General features: G+C 39.1%; 1 protein-coding gene across 4 annotated transcripts in view; it reads right to left on the reverse strand.

The window, feature by feature from the left end:
* Positions 1–16,291, reverse strand: part of ublcp1 (ubiquitin-like domain containing CTD phosphatase 1) — a 45,085-nt gene that overhangs the window by 15,148 nt on the left and 13,646 nt on the right. For 3 of the 4 annotated variants that reach the window (XM_060836708.1, XM_060836707.1, XM_060836709.1), the window contains exons 3-7: positions 15,892–16,034; positions 9,886–9,971; positions 7,378–7,493; positions 6,452–6,550; positions 5,552–5,589 (exon numbers count right to left, since the gene is read on the reverse strand). In XM_060836708.1, coding sequence (XP_060692691.1) covers positions 5,552–5,589; positions 6,452–6,550; positions 7,378–7,493; positions 9,886–9,971; positions 15,892–16,034 — 482 coding nt within the window. The remainder of the gene's footprint in view (positions 1–5,551; positions 5,590–6,451; positions 6,551–7,377; positions 7,494–9,885; positions 9,972–15,891; positions 16,035–16,291) is intronic. The other variant, XM_060836710.1, reaches the window with a different exon arrangement.

Here is a 16,291-nt window from a genome sequence, read left to right on the forward strand (position 1 = left end):
AAACCATTGTGAATAACCAAAATTGTCCGAAGTGAAATTACCGTAAGACCTAAAACCACTGGAACTAGTCAACTGAGTTAGTAACTCCTGTGTCCTCTGTAGATTTACACTTATATGAGAAGTTGCACATATTGAACATGAAAGAGTTGCCTGCAACTATTCAGTCTGGAAAGACAATGAAGCTAAACTTGGGAATACACAATGAACCATATTTCAGTAGCTGTTTGACAGATCAGGCAGAGAGAAAGAAAATGAAAACAGCAAAGATGGGAACACTCTCACACCACTGCTTTCTTCTCATCAGCAAAAAAGTCAGCACCAGTGATAAAACAATTTGGCAGACTAGGAACCCAAACAGTCTTATAAATTTCACTACAACTGAGAATACAAGACATCAACTAAACAGTCATGGTATCAGGTTCAACCATAATAATTCAAGGATTCCAAGGAATTTTTTAAACTGCATATTTTTTATATTCTAATTGCACTAGACATTCTCCATTTTAAACTTCGTCTTTGTGTGTGTGTGTGTGTGTGTGTGTGTGTGTGTGTGTGTGTTTCATATCATAGTTTATTAGCTTGAGGTTAGTGAGTAATAAAATTCCTCTTCTCACTCAAGAAAACCTTACATTGGTTCTCAATTCTAATCTAGTGACAATGGCTGAATTTAAGTGGGATGTAGAGGCATATGAAAAATAATTAAAAATATTCACTATGGCCAACCCACATGATTAAATCAGGGAAGCCAAATCACCCCTTTTCACTTTGCTGTAACATGGTTATACTCTTCAATATAGCTAAAGTTCAAGTCTGACCTGTTGTCTTTCTGGTTTCAAGAACTTGCTTCTTCCTATCAACTTTTCAGACAAGGTAACATGGTACACAACAGTTGGACTCAGCATCAGGAGATGCTTAATACTTAGATCAGTAATATAAATTTTCAGATTATAGCAGTGTCTTACCAGTAACAAACTGGCAGGCACAAATAGTCTTGCAATAACCAAATATTAAAGATTCATCAACAGGGATATTAAATGATACTTCCTCCCAATGAATTATAAACAAAGGGAGTTTAATTATGAGTAAAAAGAGGCAAATAGCAATTGATCTTCAGAACTTCTGAGAATCTAAGAAACAATCATTGCCAACAGTGGAAATAACAATGATTTCAGTAGAGTGATAATGTTTTCCCTCACCACCAGCTATTAAATTTCAGGCTGATTCCGTGTTCTCCTACTCTAACGCAATTATCAAATAACCTCAGACTATTTATTTCTTTACTTTTCTAATGTTTTTTTGTTCCTAAGAATTTGATCTTAAGAATCTGTACTGAGGCACCTTTGTACCTGTAATGTAGCGACTGTAAACTTTTTACTGTACTCTGAGTATATGCAACAATAAAGCTAATTCAATTCAATCTTCCAGGGAATTTTGTTTCCTCCATGGTTTTTTCAAAACCTAACCTGATTTGTTTTTTCTCTTTCATTTTATTGGATTGAGGATTGGCTGTCTGACAGAAGGCAGAGAGTTGGGATAAGAGGTTCTTTTTCGGAATGGCAGCCGGTGACAAGCGGTATCCTGCAGGGTTCACTGTTGGGGCCGCAGCTGTTCACGTTATATATTAATGATCTGGATGAAGGGACTGGGCGCATTCTAGCGAAGTTTACTGATGATACAAAGTTAGGTGGACAGGCAGGTAGTACTGAGGAAGTGAGGAGGCTGCAGAAGGATCTAGACAGTTTGGGAGAGTGGTCCAGGAAATGGCTGATGGAATTCAACGTGAGCAAGTCGAGGTTTTGCACTTTGGAAAAAAGAATACAAGCATGGACTACTTTCTAAACGGTGAGAAAATTCATAAAGCCAAAGTACAAAGGGATCTGGGAGTGCTAGTCGAGGATTCTCTAAAGGTAAACATGCAGGTTGAGTCCGTAATTAAGAAAGCGAATACAATGTTGTCATTTATCTCAAGAGGGTCAGAATATAAAAGCACTGTTGTGTTACTGAGACTTTATAAAGCTCTGGTTAGGCCCCATTTGGAGTACTGTGTCCAGTTTTGGTCCCCACACCTCAGGAAGGACATACTGGCACTGGACCGTGTCCAGCGGAGATTCACATGGATGATCCCTGGAATGGTAGGTCTAACATATGAGGAAGGCTGAGGATCCTGGAATTGTATTCATTAGAGTTTAGAAGATTAAGGGGAGATCTAATAGAAACATACAAGATAATACATGGCTTGGAAAGGGTTGACGCTAGGTAATTGTTTCCGTTAGGCGAGGAGACTAGGACCCGTGGACACAGCCTTAGAATTAGAGGGGGTCAATTCAAAACAGACATGAAGAGACATTTCTTCAGCCAGAGAGTAGTGGGCCTGTGGAATTCATTGCCACAGAGTGCAGTGGAGGCCGAGACACTAAATGTCTTCAAGGCAAAGATTGATAAATTCTTGATGTCACAAAGAATTAAGTGCTACAGGGAGAATGCGGGTAAGTGGAGTTGAAATGCCCATTAGCCATGATTGAATGGCGGAGTGGACTCGATGGGTCGAATGGCCTTACTTCCACTCCTATACCTTATGGTCTAAATCTGTTTATAACCTTTATGACAGCACCTGACTTTCCGATTTTAATTGGGTAAACTTTTCTTCTGAAAATGTGAGGAAAATAGGTGCCCATTGACTCTCAGCAAAGTTCTATTGTGTTGCTATTGCCTATGACAGTCCATTTAAAGATAAAGAAGTGTTTCAGCTCAAGACAGCACATCATTCTAGCAACAAAAATTAAAAGAAAAATACCTTCAAGCTCACAAGTTATTCCATGTCATCCTAATTTAAATGTGTACTAATAATGCTTGTAGATCAATTTTCCTCAGTGAAACGTGCTAAAACAAGCTGAAATTTTAGATTAATGAAGTAGCAGAAAAATAGCAAGTTTATACAAAGCACTTGTAGGATTATGAGCTGTTATTACAAGAGGCTAAAGCAGTGTGTTCCATTATCTGACATGGTGACAACCAGTACCCAGCACAAGATGTAGACACGACCCCACAGCACACCCCCGCCCCACTTTTAAACAGTATATATTACATTGAGTGGGAACAACATTGCTGCAAGCAATTGTGTGGCTCCTTGCATGTTTTTTGGAATGCAGCTGCCAGAGCCTTTTGAAAAAGGGGCGATTACAAAGCCTGCCCAAAGTGTGCTGTAACTGTGCCTTTCTGCATCACTAGCCTGTGTGAATAATCTAGAGTCAGAAGTGTGACACTGGAAAAGCACAGATAGTCAGGCAATATCTGAGGAGCAGGACAGTTGTCGTTTCCAGCATGGCACTTTAACCTGATGCCGACTCTCCTGCTCGTCGGATACTGTCTGTCTGACCGACTGGCTATACTTTTCCAGCAACATACTTTTTGACTCTGATCTCCAGCATCTGCAGTCCTCACTTTATCCTTGTATGAACAATCCACCCTAACCAAAAACTAAAGAAGGTTCCAGCAAGTATGAGAACAATACTATGTTACTGTAATTGTGAAAAAATGGTATTGAAAGTGCAAGTCACAAACTGTGTGCAGATATTCAGTTGTTGCACTGCTGCCGAATTTTATCCTGGAGTATAAAATTAAACATCTTTTGTTTAAAGTAACAATACCCGCATGCTAAATTAGATAGCAAAAGACTCGAAGATTAATTTTGCAGAAAACTTTCCAGTTAGCAAAAGGACTCCATCCCAAATTTCCCTTCTGGAGCCTTTCCTTATCCAAAAGCCAGTCCCCTCTGGGGAAAAACCAGTTTTTTTTTCCATAAATCAGCATCTTCAGTTGAGTTATGATATGTCAGTGTCAGGTTACCAGAGGACTCTTGTGATGTAGTGGTAGTGTCCCTCTCTTTCAGCCAGGAGGCCAGGTTCATGTTTGACCTGTTCCAGAGGTGTGCAATCACATTCTGAACAGACGGATTAGAAGATACCTTCTGGTTGACTCTTAAGGGACCTATCTGCATTTTTAGCACCAAACACTTCTACAGGGATTCCATGACAGTGGCTGAATCAACATCACAGCGTACAGTCAAACAGCACGGAAATAAACCCTTTGACCCAATTCATCAGCGTTGACAACACTTTCCAATCTGACCCTAGTTTAATTTGCCAGTATTAGGTTCATCTCGCTCAAAACCCTTCCCATTTATATACCCATCTGGATGCTTTTTAAAAACTATAATTGTCCCCACCCCCACCAATTCCTCTGGCAGCTCATTCCATACAGCACCTCTGTACGAAAAATGTTACCCCTCAGGTCCTTTGTAAATCTTTGCCGTCTCCTCTTACTTATGTCCTCTTCTTTTGGATTACCCTACCCTAGGGAAAGAGACCTTGGCTATTTCACCCTATCTACACCCCTCATCATTCTATAAATCTCTAGAATGCCACCCCTCTGTTGCCAATGTTCCAGGGAAGATGTCCCAGCCTATTCAGCCTCTCCCTATAGCTCAAGCCCTCCATTCCTGGCAACACCTTTGTAAGTATTTTCTGCACCCTTTCAAGTTTAATAACATCCTTCCTAGAGAGTGGAGAACAGAACTGCACACAATATTCTAAAGGGGCCTCACCAATGTCCATATAACTGCAATATGACGTATTCAATGCATTGGCCAATAAAGGTAAGGGTGCCAAAAGTCTTCTTCACTACACTATCTAACTGCAACTCTACTTTCAAGGAACAATACATCCAAGCCCTGGATCTCCTTGTTTGTCAACATGCTCCAGGGCCCTACCATTAACTGTATAAGTCCTGCCCTGGTTTGCCTTACCAAAACTCTACCCCTCACATTTATTTAAATTAAACTCCATTTGCCATTCGTTGGCACATTGGCCCATTTGATTAAGATCCCATTATACTCTAAGACAATCTTCGTTGTTGTCCACTACACAAACTATTTTGGTGTCATTTGCAAACTTACTAACCATACCTCCTCTAAACACATCCAAATAATTTACATAAATGATGGAAAGCAGTGGACCCAGCGCCAATCCTTGTAGCACACCACTGGTCACAGGCCTCCTTTCTTTTTCTTGACCAGAGCCTTAATTTCTCTAGTCATCCAGCATTCCCTATACCTATTAGCCTGGTCTTCACACTAACAGGAACATACTGTCTCTAAACTCGCATCTCATTTTTAAAAGCCCCCCCCCAACCTGTTATGTGTCCCTTGACCTGCGAATAGCCTCTCCCAATCAACTTTTGAAAGTTTCTATAATGGGCTATCATTTGCAATGCCACCTGTCTCAGGTGTGAGTGCTTGAAACGATGAGATACCCCAGGTTTTCTTGAAAAAATTGCATGAAACTGAGAAAGAGAAAAGCATGCCAACACACCAGCACTGAGATAGAAGCAGCGCTTTCAGCGCAACGAAGACACCTACCATTGACACTAGCTTGTACTATATCGGCACAAGGAGTGCTTTATACTTTCACTGGATACAGAGAAAACAGCAAAAAAGCATTGTCTTTAGGCATGGTGCGAAGTGGAACAAAAATCATGCTGAGCCATAACTTACTTTCATTTTCACTTCAATCCACTTCATGCTGGTAGCAGCTGTGGATAAAATTTAGAGAAATTACATGAGCCTTTACGTTTTATAACAATCTTGAACAGAATGAGACTGAATAATAACATCTACTCTGTCACTGGCATAACAATTTATGAAATTTACTATGAAACCTTGTACGATAACACAGGTGAGTGATTTGCTGCAACAAGTGATATCTTTGCTCAGAAAGCAACTTTCTCATCATATCAAACTATTTTTGGGAACTTAAACAAGCAAATCACACTACATGTGGTGGTATAGAAATTCATGAGATTTGTCATGGGGTTCTGCACTATCGTAACCTCAATGTGGGATCACTATTGCCATGGAGAAGTCAATGGATCAAAAGAAAAGCCTGCTTCCATTTTCTCAGGATAGCAGTGTTAATGCCATTTACCTCAGGTTCAGAAGTAGCAAAGTCTCCTAGAGCTGTCTAGATCTAAATTACAAAAAATTGCTTTAAATTACCAATGAAATCAGCCTTTATTTAAAGAAGTGAACTACTTTTAAATGCCAAAGGTAATAATTAGTTTGATAGTTATGTTACGATGCCTTAAAAAAAATTAAGTAAATTGTTCAGAAAGGAGAAAGCGAAAATACACAGCTAAAAATTTAGGATTACATAATACTGAAAAGTGATCAATTTCTTCATCTCCCTTAAAGTGAAAGGGTGGAACTGTCAAATGGTACTGGCATGTTATCTGACTACTTCTCAGGTGTGCAGTGAAGTCAAAGTTTTGGTGAAATGTGATCAAGTACTGTATATTTTAGCAGACAATATGCTATCTACCATTCATTTCTTTCTTCTGCTGCTTCTGTAGAGCATATCCATTTGAAAACTAAATGATCAATTGCCTCAATACTTACACCATATAACAATGTCATAATCTTCATATGCAGAGGTGAGGAACTCATGAAGGTACGGCCTCATTAGCTCAAGTCCACTCTCAGCACACGATCTATGATCTTTAATCAGAGTAAACAGATTCAGCAGGCTATGTGATGCACTAAGATTTAAGAAAATAGTTGTACCTATATAATACCTTTCACAACGTCAGGGCACCAACTACCTCACAATTGACAGCTTCATTTTGATGTACTGTAACTGTTATCGGGTTTTGGGGGGGGGGGGGGGGGGGGGGGGGGGGGAGGAGGGGGAATGCTACTGGTAATTTATAGGCAGCAAACTCCCAAAAACTGTGACAGAATAAACTAGCAAATACTGATTTCTAAAATACGAATACAGGTTGTTGTCAGGAGCAGCCATTTAATACATGCTCTTACCCGCAACAGAATGGTTTCTTAACGCGAGTAACATGACAAAATGGCTTCTAGGCTGCAAATTGACAATTTTGCTTAAAATGGCTTTTAACCCTGCTAAAAGCTGCATTCCTGAGGACTGAATCAAAGATTAGCAGACAATACTTCCTTTACAACATAGAAATAACGAGACTAGATAAGACATTACTAGCCATCCTAACTGGCCTTGCAATTGCAGGTGCAAAGAGAAGAAGATAAAGAAGCTTGCTTGTGTAAAACAAAGTTGGGTCCCAGGAAATAATATTGGGCTAAGTGGCTGTCAACAACGTCATTTTATTAAATTTGATTGGGAATTGTCTTAATTTGCTCTATAACCGTGGTTGTACTTCTTTTCAAAAAATGATATAAAAATGTCTTTGCCTTAAGCCATGTGTACAGCTTTCTCCATGGCCATGATAATAAAGTGTGAAATCTTGCAGAACCAGACCGAATTGCTCATGTTTCTTGACCGATCGGTTTTGAAGTGCACTTACCAAACAACGTGTAGTCCACATCTAAAACTAGCAGCTTCTTCCCTTCCCGAGGTTGATTTAGCACTTCAACTTTATAATCTTTTACTCTGCGTGCAATTTTGGCCAAGTTCTCTTCCCTAGATTAAAAGAGATAATAATTGCTAATTTAGCAAAAAATCAATAGGGCATGGCCAATAAGTTTATAATAAATAATTGACATTGTCTGATTGAAGCCATGGAGTCTATCAGAATTGATAATTTTAACAAATTATCATATTTTCTATACATTTCTTAAAAAGTCCACTGGATATGTAACTGTGGCCTTGCCTGCCTCTAACAGTACAGAGAAATCTTCAATTTAGAAGTTCAAGCTACCACAGATATAGAAATATCACGATGGGTCAGAGAAGCTTTTGCTTCTGAATAATGTAAGCTTGTAAAATCTCTGCACAGGTAAGATAAACCCAGGTTCAAAATTACCATCCAGACCATAATAAAAACACCAATTATTATACACTGTGATGACATAATGGTCATGAATGTACAGGTAGATCACAGCAACCAAATTTGCATTGGGAATATACACCATTAATTATATCACATTTACTAAGTGGAATAGGATTTTTTATCCTCTCACATCATCATCTCCCTTCCTAGATCCTGCCTTTCATGTTAGATAATCACCCACAGAAACAGCATCACTAAGAGAGTTTTATATCGTGCCCATCAAAGGAACTGGATGGAGCTGCAGGTTATTTGCTGCCAATCATGCTTGGATACAAATTTAGCAGAATGTTAGGACAAGTTTGGTCATCCTTAATGCAGATCTGAACAGGCACAGACTCACAGTGCAAAGAAACCACTGCCCCTCCATGCAAAGTAAACTTAGAGAAATCACAAGAGAACTGGGAAAGCGACAAGCAAAGAGTAACACATATTCTGTTTCTTCTTGAGTTGACTTAAGGTAAACTTTAAGGTAGCAAGTGCGACACACAATTCAACTAGTAAACTACCAGGATGTCAACATAAACAGAGGTAAATAAAGACAAGAGATGAGAGTCGTCCATTTGGCCTTTAAGCTTACTCTGCCAGTCAATACAATCATAGTTTATCTTAGTTTCAAATGCATTTTCCACACTTGGAGACAGTAAGGACAGCAGATGCTGGAAGCAACAGTCAAAAGATGTAAAGCTGGAAAAGCACAGCAGGTCAGAGAGGTGAGAAGCAGGGAGAAGGGGTTGGGCATGGATAAGGCTGTGGATGGAGGGATTTTGAACCTGTTACAATGAATATTGAGACCACTGGGCTGTAAGCTCACCCAGATGAAATATAAGATACTGTTCCTCCAAGTTTACATTTGGTCTCACTCGGATAGTGGAGGCGGCCAAGGATGAAGATATTACCGAGGTAGTGGGAGGGGTAATCAAAATGGATGACAACCAGACGATTGGGTTGGCTGATGCGTGCAGAGTGCAGATGCTCCGCATACCGATCCTCTTATCTGCATTTGGTCTCCCCGATATAGAGGAGACCACATCAGGAGCAACGGATGCAATAGATCAGGTTGGATAGAGTGCAGGTCCACTGGCTCTGGAAGGATTATTTGGGGCCTTGCTCGGACGTGAGGTGTAAGGTTAGGTGTTGCAGCTCTCGCAGTTGCAGGGAAAGTTACCTTTCCTGCTCCTCAGATGCTGTCTGACTTGCATTTTCCACATGCAAATTCACTATATCATTCAGTTCACTTAGACACTAAAAATCTGTTTATTCCAGTCTTAAAAAGTGAAGGGGATGTTCAACACAGCACATTACTTCACCATGCTTTGTTAGTTTAACATCACTCATAGTCTATAATTAGATAGCTGAATAAAGGTATCTTTTTAATAAAGCTTTGACCTGGAAGAGAGTTCAAGCTGATCAACATTCCATAAGCTGCTTTGAAACCTCTGCTCACATTTTTACAACTGTGCCTAATTCCACTACAGCAGTCAAGACAACATGCAATGTTCTAAAACAAAATAACAACCCACAAAATTCTAAAAAAAAGTTACTTTGGCTTATGTTCCAATGTTAAAGCATCCTTCAAAAAAAAAATTCAAAGATCTAAACCTGCATATTAGCCAAAAAAAACTAATTAGTTCTACCTTAGGCAATACTGTGCACCAAACCTTGTTGAAATGTGTCCAATAGTTCTTGAGGCTGACTGTTTACAAATAAACAACCAACAAGCATAAACAAAAACTTTATATCTTCCCATCCTCAGCGGTATACATAAATCTAGTCAATGACAGAGCATCAATAACTCTCTGGAGTAGAAAATTTCAAAGATTTATAGCATATTATTGTTAAAAAAACTTCGCTTGATCTCCAAACGAGCAATCCCTTATCCTATACTCATGCCCCATGTTTAAAATACTCCAGTCAGCAGAAACAACCCCTCAGTGTGGACCCTGTTAAGCCCTGTCAGAATCTTAAATGTTTCAAGATGATGGTTGGAACCACTGCCCATGCACGTGAACAAAAATGGAATACCTGTTTTCTACTTCTATAACGTCTTCCTCAATATCAAAATCATTGATGACATCATCATTGTCAGGGGGTGGTGCCAGTACTTCCTCCTGAGTGGGAAAATAAATGAGTATTTAAACAATTGAAACAAAATCCAAGAGGAAGACTGCAACCTGTCTAGTCAACAGCTTTGAAGCAACTCTCCTGTAAAACAGGTTAATGTTTGTGAAGTACATACAAACCTGGGTCACTGTCACTGGACATTGTGCTCAGAATAATAAACTGAGCAGGAAATCACCACTGAAGCAGTAACAGTTCTTAGTGTATTATCTTAATGTACAACAACTTTTCAGTGTTTTTACAACAGAGGAACAGGATTTTAACAGCATTACCCCCTCAATCTGGTAAGATCTGTACCAGGTAATAAATCCACTTCAGCAATTGTAAAGAGAATATATTAAAATTTCTATAGGAAATAGTTTGATATGGTTAAGTGCTCTACTGGCCAAGGTGGTGAAAGCCCTGCTTGATGAAATAGACAAGGACATGTACAGGCTAACAAGGGTTTAGGTCTTTAGAATTTCTAGTTTTAGATGAATTAGCATTCTCATCAACAACTGCAATCCAACAGAATAAATAAGACAGGGATAGAGAGCAGGAGACAAACTCCAAGTTCCTGCTCATAATTGCTTTTCAGACACTGCACCTCAGCTGGAAAGTGAACCCAATTGCGCGTGGGGATAGAAGAGGATCGAGTTAATTGCAATGCTCATATTAATCTGATAATCATCATATCGCAGAAGGAAGTCATTCAGTCCATCATGTGTGCACTGGCTCTCTGACAAACATAATCACTCAGTGCTACTTGCCTATCTTTTCCCCGAACCCTTGCATGTTGGACGGTTGCTTGCAGAGAAACAATGCTCCTTCAAATGCACCAATTAAGCCTGTCTCCACCACACTACCAGGCAGTGCATTCCAGAACTGATCCACTCGTTATACAAAAAGGGTGTTTCTCACTTTACACTGGCTATATTTGCAAATTACTTTAAATACGGATCCTCTCATCCTTGACCCTTTTTGAGTGGGAACAGTTTTTCCCTATATATTCTATTCTTCCTCATAATTTTGAAACTTTTATCAGATCTCCTATTAGCCTACTGCTGTCCAAACAAAACAGTTCCAACCTCTCCGGGCTATCCTCATCACTAAATTTTGCATCCCCTGGAACTATTTTGAAAAATCTCTTCTGCATTCTCTCCAATGAGGTCACATCCTTTCTATTGTACGACATCCAGAACTGAACAAGTCCGAGGTCTAATAAGTGTCTTGATTAATTTCAACATAACTCCTATTAAAAAAGTCCAGAAATACTAAACGACTGATTAACTGCTCTCTCCATCCGTCTTGCCACTTTCAGTGATCTATAGACACATTCGCAAGTTCCTCTGTTCCAGTCCTCCTTAAGTACTGAACCTGTTTCTTTGTACTGTCATTCCATGTTTTGCTTGCCAAAATGCAATTAAGGATTACACTCCACTAACTCAAGATTGTTCCTGGTTCGTAACTTTCATTGATGTGGCCCAACTGGCCTTGTTTTTCAGAACATCAAATCCCAGCCTGAAGGTGCAGATTGCACTCAGACGTCAGAAATGGAGCAATGTGTAATATGCTTCAACGTGCTTCCCCTTTGCTGTGGTAGCCTCAGGGACAGCTTTGGCAGCTGTGCAGTAAGGCAGCATCCCATAGCCACTCAAGAAGCCATGGCTGGAAAAAATGAAAATTATGTCTCGAATTTGTATGTATTATTTATTTTTTGTAATTTTTAAAAAATTCTGCTGGATTAATTATGGTGACTTTTATGGCACAGTTTACTATATTTCCATAAATATGTGTAACTATAAATTACTGTACTACATAAAAAAAGTCTGCTGGCTAATCATTTGCAATTTACTGCAATTTATCCTGAAGATCCGAAAGAAAAGCAGAAGATGGTCCAGCCGGGCAGGCAACATCCCTGGAGAGAAATAAAGTTTCAACTTGATTAAAAAAACCCCACCAACTCAGAACAGATATGCTGCCTGACCTGCTAAGCATTACCACAATTTTCTATTTTTATTCCTACCATTACATTTTTGAAACACACTCATTTTAATTAATTAACTCAGCATTCCCTTCCTAGGTTCACTCAGGAAGCCTGACACTTGGGCAAATTGCCCAACACCTCTAGGGAAGAAAACGCAAGAAAAAAAATACAAAGATGTCATCAAACAGGAATGCATTACAAAGAAAATCTAATTTAAGTTCCTGACAGTAAGGACTGCGCAAATTATTAACAAAAGGAAACAATAATTGTATTTTAATACAGGAAACAGCTGACAATAAAGTGCCATCCTACAAGTCCTTAACAACAGATCCCCACACGGAAAGTCCTGAAGTCAGATGTCCTCAGGGAGGGCACCAGACAGAAGTAGGACTCAGCCTCTGCAAAACGGGGAATGAGTAAAAAAAAAGTCCAGCATCTGAATAATCTGAGATTACTGTCTCTCCATAGTCAGATCAAGACTGGCACTGTCTCGAATCTGCCAAATGACATCCCCTTATCCATTCAGCCAGGCAGTGGAACAGACAGGATACTCAATATTTCAGCATAGCACTTTCCAATCTGGGAGATCTTTATAAAATCACCCTTAACTTTTGCTGTTCTAATGAGTAGAAATCTTATTCTCAAGCTGCTCTCCAAAACCAGCACCACTCACCTTGGTCAAAGTCACAAGATCCAGCTGGGTCAGGCGAAATCAAACTAAAATGTTCAACTTAAACTTTTTCAAGTTTAATCCTTAAATAATTAAGCAAGTGAGCATGTTAATTAATTATTAAGGTTAAATCAAGATAAAGCCTATTTACCAAACATAATCTAGAACTCAAACAATCCCATCAGTATTAGAGTTCTAGAATTACAATTAAACTCATAATAACTAATAAAGAAAAATTGGTAATGGCAACACAAGCATTTCCTGCGTTTTCTTCCCATGAGATGTTGGGCAATTTGTTCAAGTGTCAGGCTTCCTGAGTGAATGCTGAGTTAATCAATTAAAATGAGTATGTTTCAAAAATGTAATGACAGGAATAAAAACAGAAAATTCTGGACTGAAGTATGTGGGAGAACGCGTACAGCCGAATTATTTGTGAATTGTCAAATCCATAGGAAATATCTTTACCTTGAGACACTCCAGTTCAGGGCCATTGAATAGAAATACGAGATAGAGATGCACGAGACAGTGGAGGAATGGGTTAAATTGAAATGGGTGAGCAAAACAGTTCAGAGCTAGTGGGCAGTAAAAAGTTCCATACACACAAAAAGTGAAATTAGAAGCACAAGTTCAATTTAACACTTTGACCTGGACGAAGCTACAAGCTGTGATGAGTAGAAAATAGGCCATGATACAAGTTCTTGAGGAAAGATGGAGAAATTGGAAATGAAAGAGTAGTAATCTTGACAGAAAATTATTATTACAGCATTAAAAAGAGGGAGAAAAGTACTAGAAACTCAGGATAAAAATGAAGAATAGGAAATAAGGCTGGACTTCAGTGGGAGCTGTCTACAGGTCTCCTGATAGATAAAATAGCTGGAGGAATAAATGCATAGATCAGCTTTAATGGAGACTTTAATTTTCATTCACTGTGAGAAGCAAAATAGTTTGAATTTCAAAGGCAACAAAATTTCTAATCACATTCTACAGGGTCTCCTGGAATATTATGTCTTTGAACCAAGAGCAAACCCAATTAGATGTAGCACTAGGTAATTAGCTAATTTAATAGTAAGGGGACATGTACCGAATAGTATCCAAAACACAATTGATTTTGGTAGTACATTTGAGAGAAAGACAAATTACAAAATACTTCAAATCTGGCTCAGAATAACTGAGGCAGCATTTGATCACCACAGACTTCACATAAATTAAAAGACTTCAAGCAAGGGGAGCTGTTAGAAACTGTATCTGATATATTTCTGTACAAATCATGTACTAATGTACCCTGATCGACCTGAGAATCCAGACAGGCGGTATAAAACTAAAGGAAAGGGCTTTATTTATGCTAGAAATAATCAAGATCCCATTGATTCAGAGATATAATACTTTTGCAATTCCTGCAAAAAAAGGGGGAAAAAAAAACTTGAAAGGGATATTAAGGACAATGTTGAAGCATTTTTTAAGTATATAAAAAGAGGATGCACAGAGATAAGTGAGACCCTGAACATCAGACACACGACGTCACTTTTAAAATATGGAAATGGCAGAGTTGTTAAATTATTACTTTGCATCGGCATTCAGAGTAGATAATAAGGAAGAAGTCCCAGATACACGAGGTAACGTTTTAGAAAATCAAGGGGATGACCTTATTAGAATAAATTTAATCTTTAAAAATATTTGGAAAATACAACAAAACTAAAGAATAACAAATTTCCAGAATGTGGCAGTTTCTACCTTACGATATTGGTAGTGGTTGGCCGGGAGGGGGATTGCAAAAGTTTTAGTCATGATCTAAAATGCACTTGATTCTGAAATTGAACACTCAGTAGGAATATGGCAGACATCACTCAATTATTTATGGGTCGGAAAGATAAACCAGGAAATAATTGCGTGCTGTGGGAAAGTTACCAGAATCTGTTCTTTGAAACAGAATGACTACGGATTTGAAAAATCAGAGAAAGCCAGCATGAATTAGTAAAAGCCAAGTTGTGTCTAACAAGTTTAGTTGAATTTTGAGGAGGTAATTACTGTTGTAGATTAAAGAATATTATCATCACTTACATGGACTTCAATATGAAAGCATAATATGGAGGCGAGTACAGATATGTCCTCAAATTGGTAAGATGCAACAACTGGCTCTCAGGGATAAGTTTTTCATTATCTACATAAATAACATGGAGGAATGGAGAACTGTACATTCAAGTTTACTGATGACACCAGATGTAACTAGCAGCAAAATATCATTGAAAGATGACATTAGGAGTGGGTGTGGGAGGGAGCCAGGAATTGAGGTTATCTGCTTTCAGTCTGGGTTAAATCAGACTATCTAATGAGAAGCAAAGACCTAGCAATGAGCATGTACTTAACATTCCAAATTCAGAAAACAAGAAAATTAGGTCCACTCCCAGCAACATGAACCACATTACTGCTAATTATCACTTGTCAAAAGGTAATGAGTTTCACTACTAAAGAGCTCCAAACTAATGCTTTCTTATTGTCTTTAGTGCTGAGGCTGTCAGTCATTCACTGGGCAAAAGAGTGATTGCATCTCGCTCCTCAACCTTACTAAATCTTCCCTTCGGCTATGGTCCGTCCCAGTGTGCACTATTCCAAACCTTGCTGGAAAGACTTGCAGCTTTCTTCACTGAACAATGTAAAAGACAGCATTCAATGCCCACAAGAAGTTGTATAAAACAACGTCTATGTTTTAAACATTTCAAATTCTGGTAGGAAAGAAGGCAGTCAAGTACTGGAACAATCTTGTTTGAAGGAAAGGGCAGGTTAACATTTCACAGGGAAAGCCAATGTATTCCAAACACATATAGCCAAAGCATTCATTGGTCTTTTCCTTTACTAGAACCCACAGATATTAGATTAGATTAGATTACCTACATTGTGGAAACAGGCCCGTCGGCCTTACAGGTTCACACTGACCCTCCAAAGAGTAACCCAACCGGACCCATTCCCCTACCCTAAACTTACCCCTGACTAATGCACCTAACACTAAGGGACAATTTAGAATGGCCAATTCACCTGACCTGCACATTTTTGGACTGTGGGAGGAAACCAGAGCATCCGGAGAACACACACGCAGACATGGGGAGAATGTGAAAACTCCACACAGACAGTCACCCAAGACAGGAATCGAACCCAGGTCCCTGGCGCTGACAGTCAGCAATGCTAACCACTGAGCCACAGTGCTGCCCCTAATGTGGCAGATTTATTTTACAATTCAGGTTTGTACACTTGCCCTTTCTCAACAAACAATGATAGTTACCAAAGCTTTTTTATTCAAAAGACAATTGATTTTGGAACATCTGATTCCTACCAGGCACTCTTCCCTACTGCCCATCATCATAATCTTAGTATTTGGTTTCAGTTTAAGCACGCCCAGCTTAACGTCATCTTCTGCAGCTTTACCTGTAAACAGAGAGAAGAAGAATCAGCTTACATTCATTACAAAGCTAACGATTAAATAAATAAAATATTCTCTACTCTATCTGTCCTGCAATTCTTCTTGATCTTGATAATTTCTCAGGCTTTCTTCCTGAATGTCAAACATACCCATCCGTTGTGACCAACCCCACCCAGCTATTACTTTCTTATTGGTTTAGTGTTGAAGTTGTCCCTGTCATCGAGTGAGCAACAGAGTGGCTGCATCTGCCTCCACAGTTCCT

The sequence above is a fragment of the Hemiscyllium ocellatum genome, chromosome 16, assembly GCF_020745735.1.
Source record: "Hemiscyllium ocellatum isolate sHemOce1 chromosome 16, sHemOce1.pat.X.cur, whole genome shotgun sequence".
NCBI classification, from domain to species: domain Eukaryota; kingdom Metazoa; phylum Chordata; class Chondrichthyes; order Orectolobiformes; family Hemiscylliidae; genus Hemiscyllium; species Hemiscyllium ocellatum.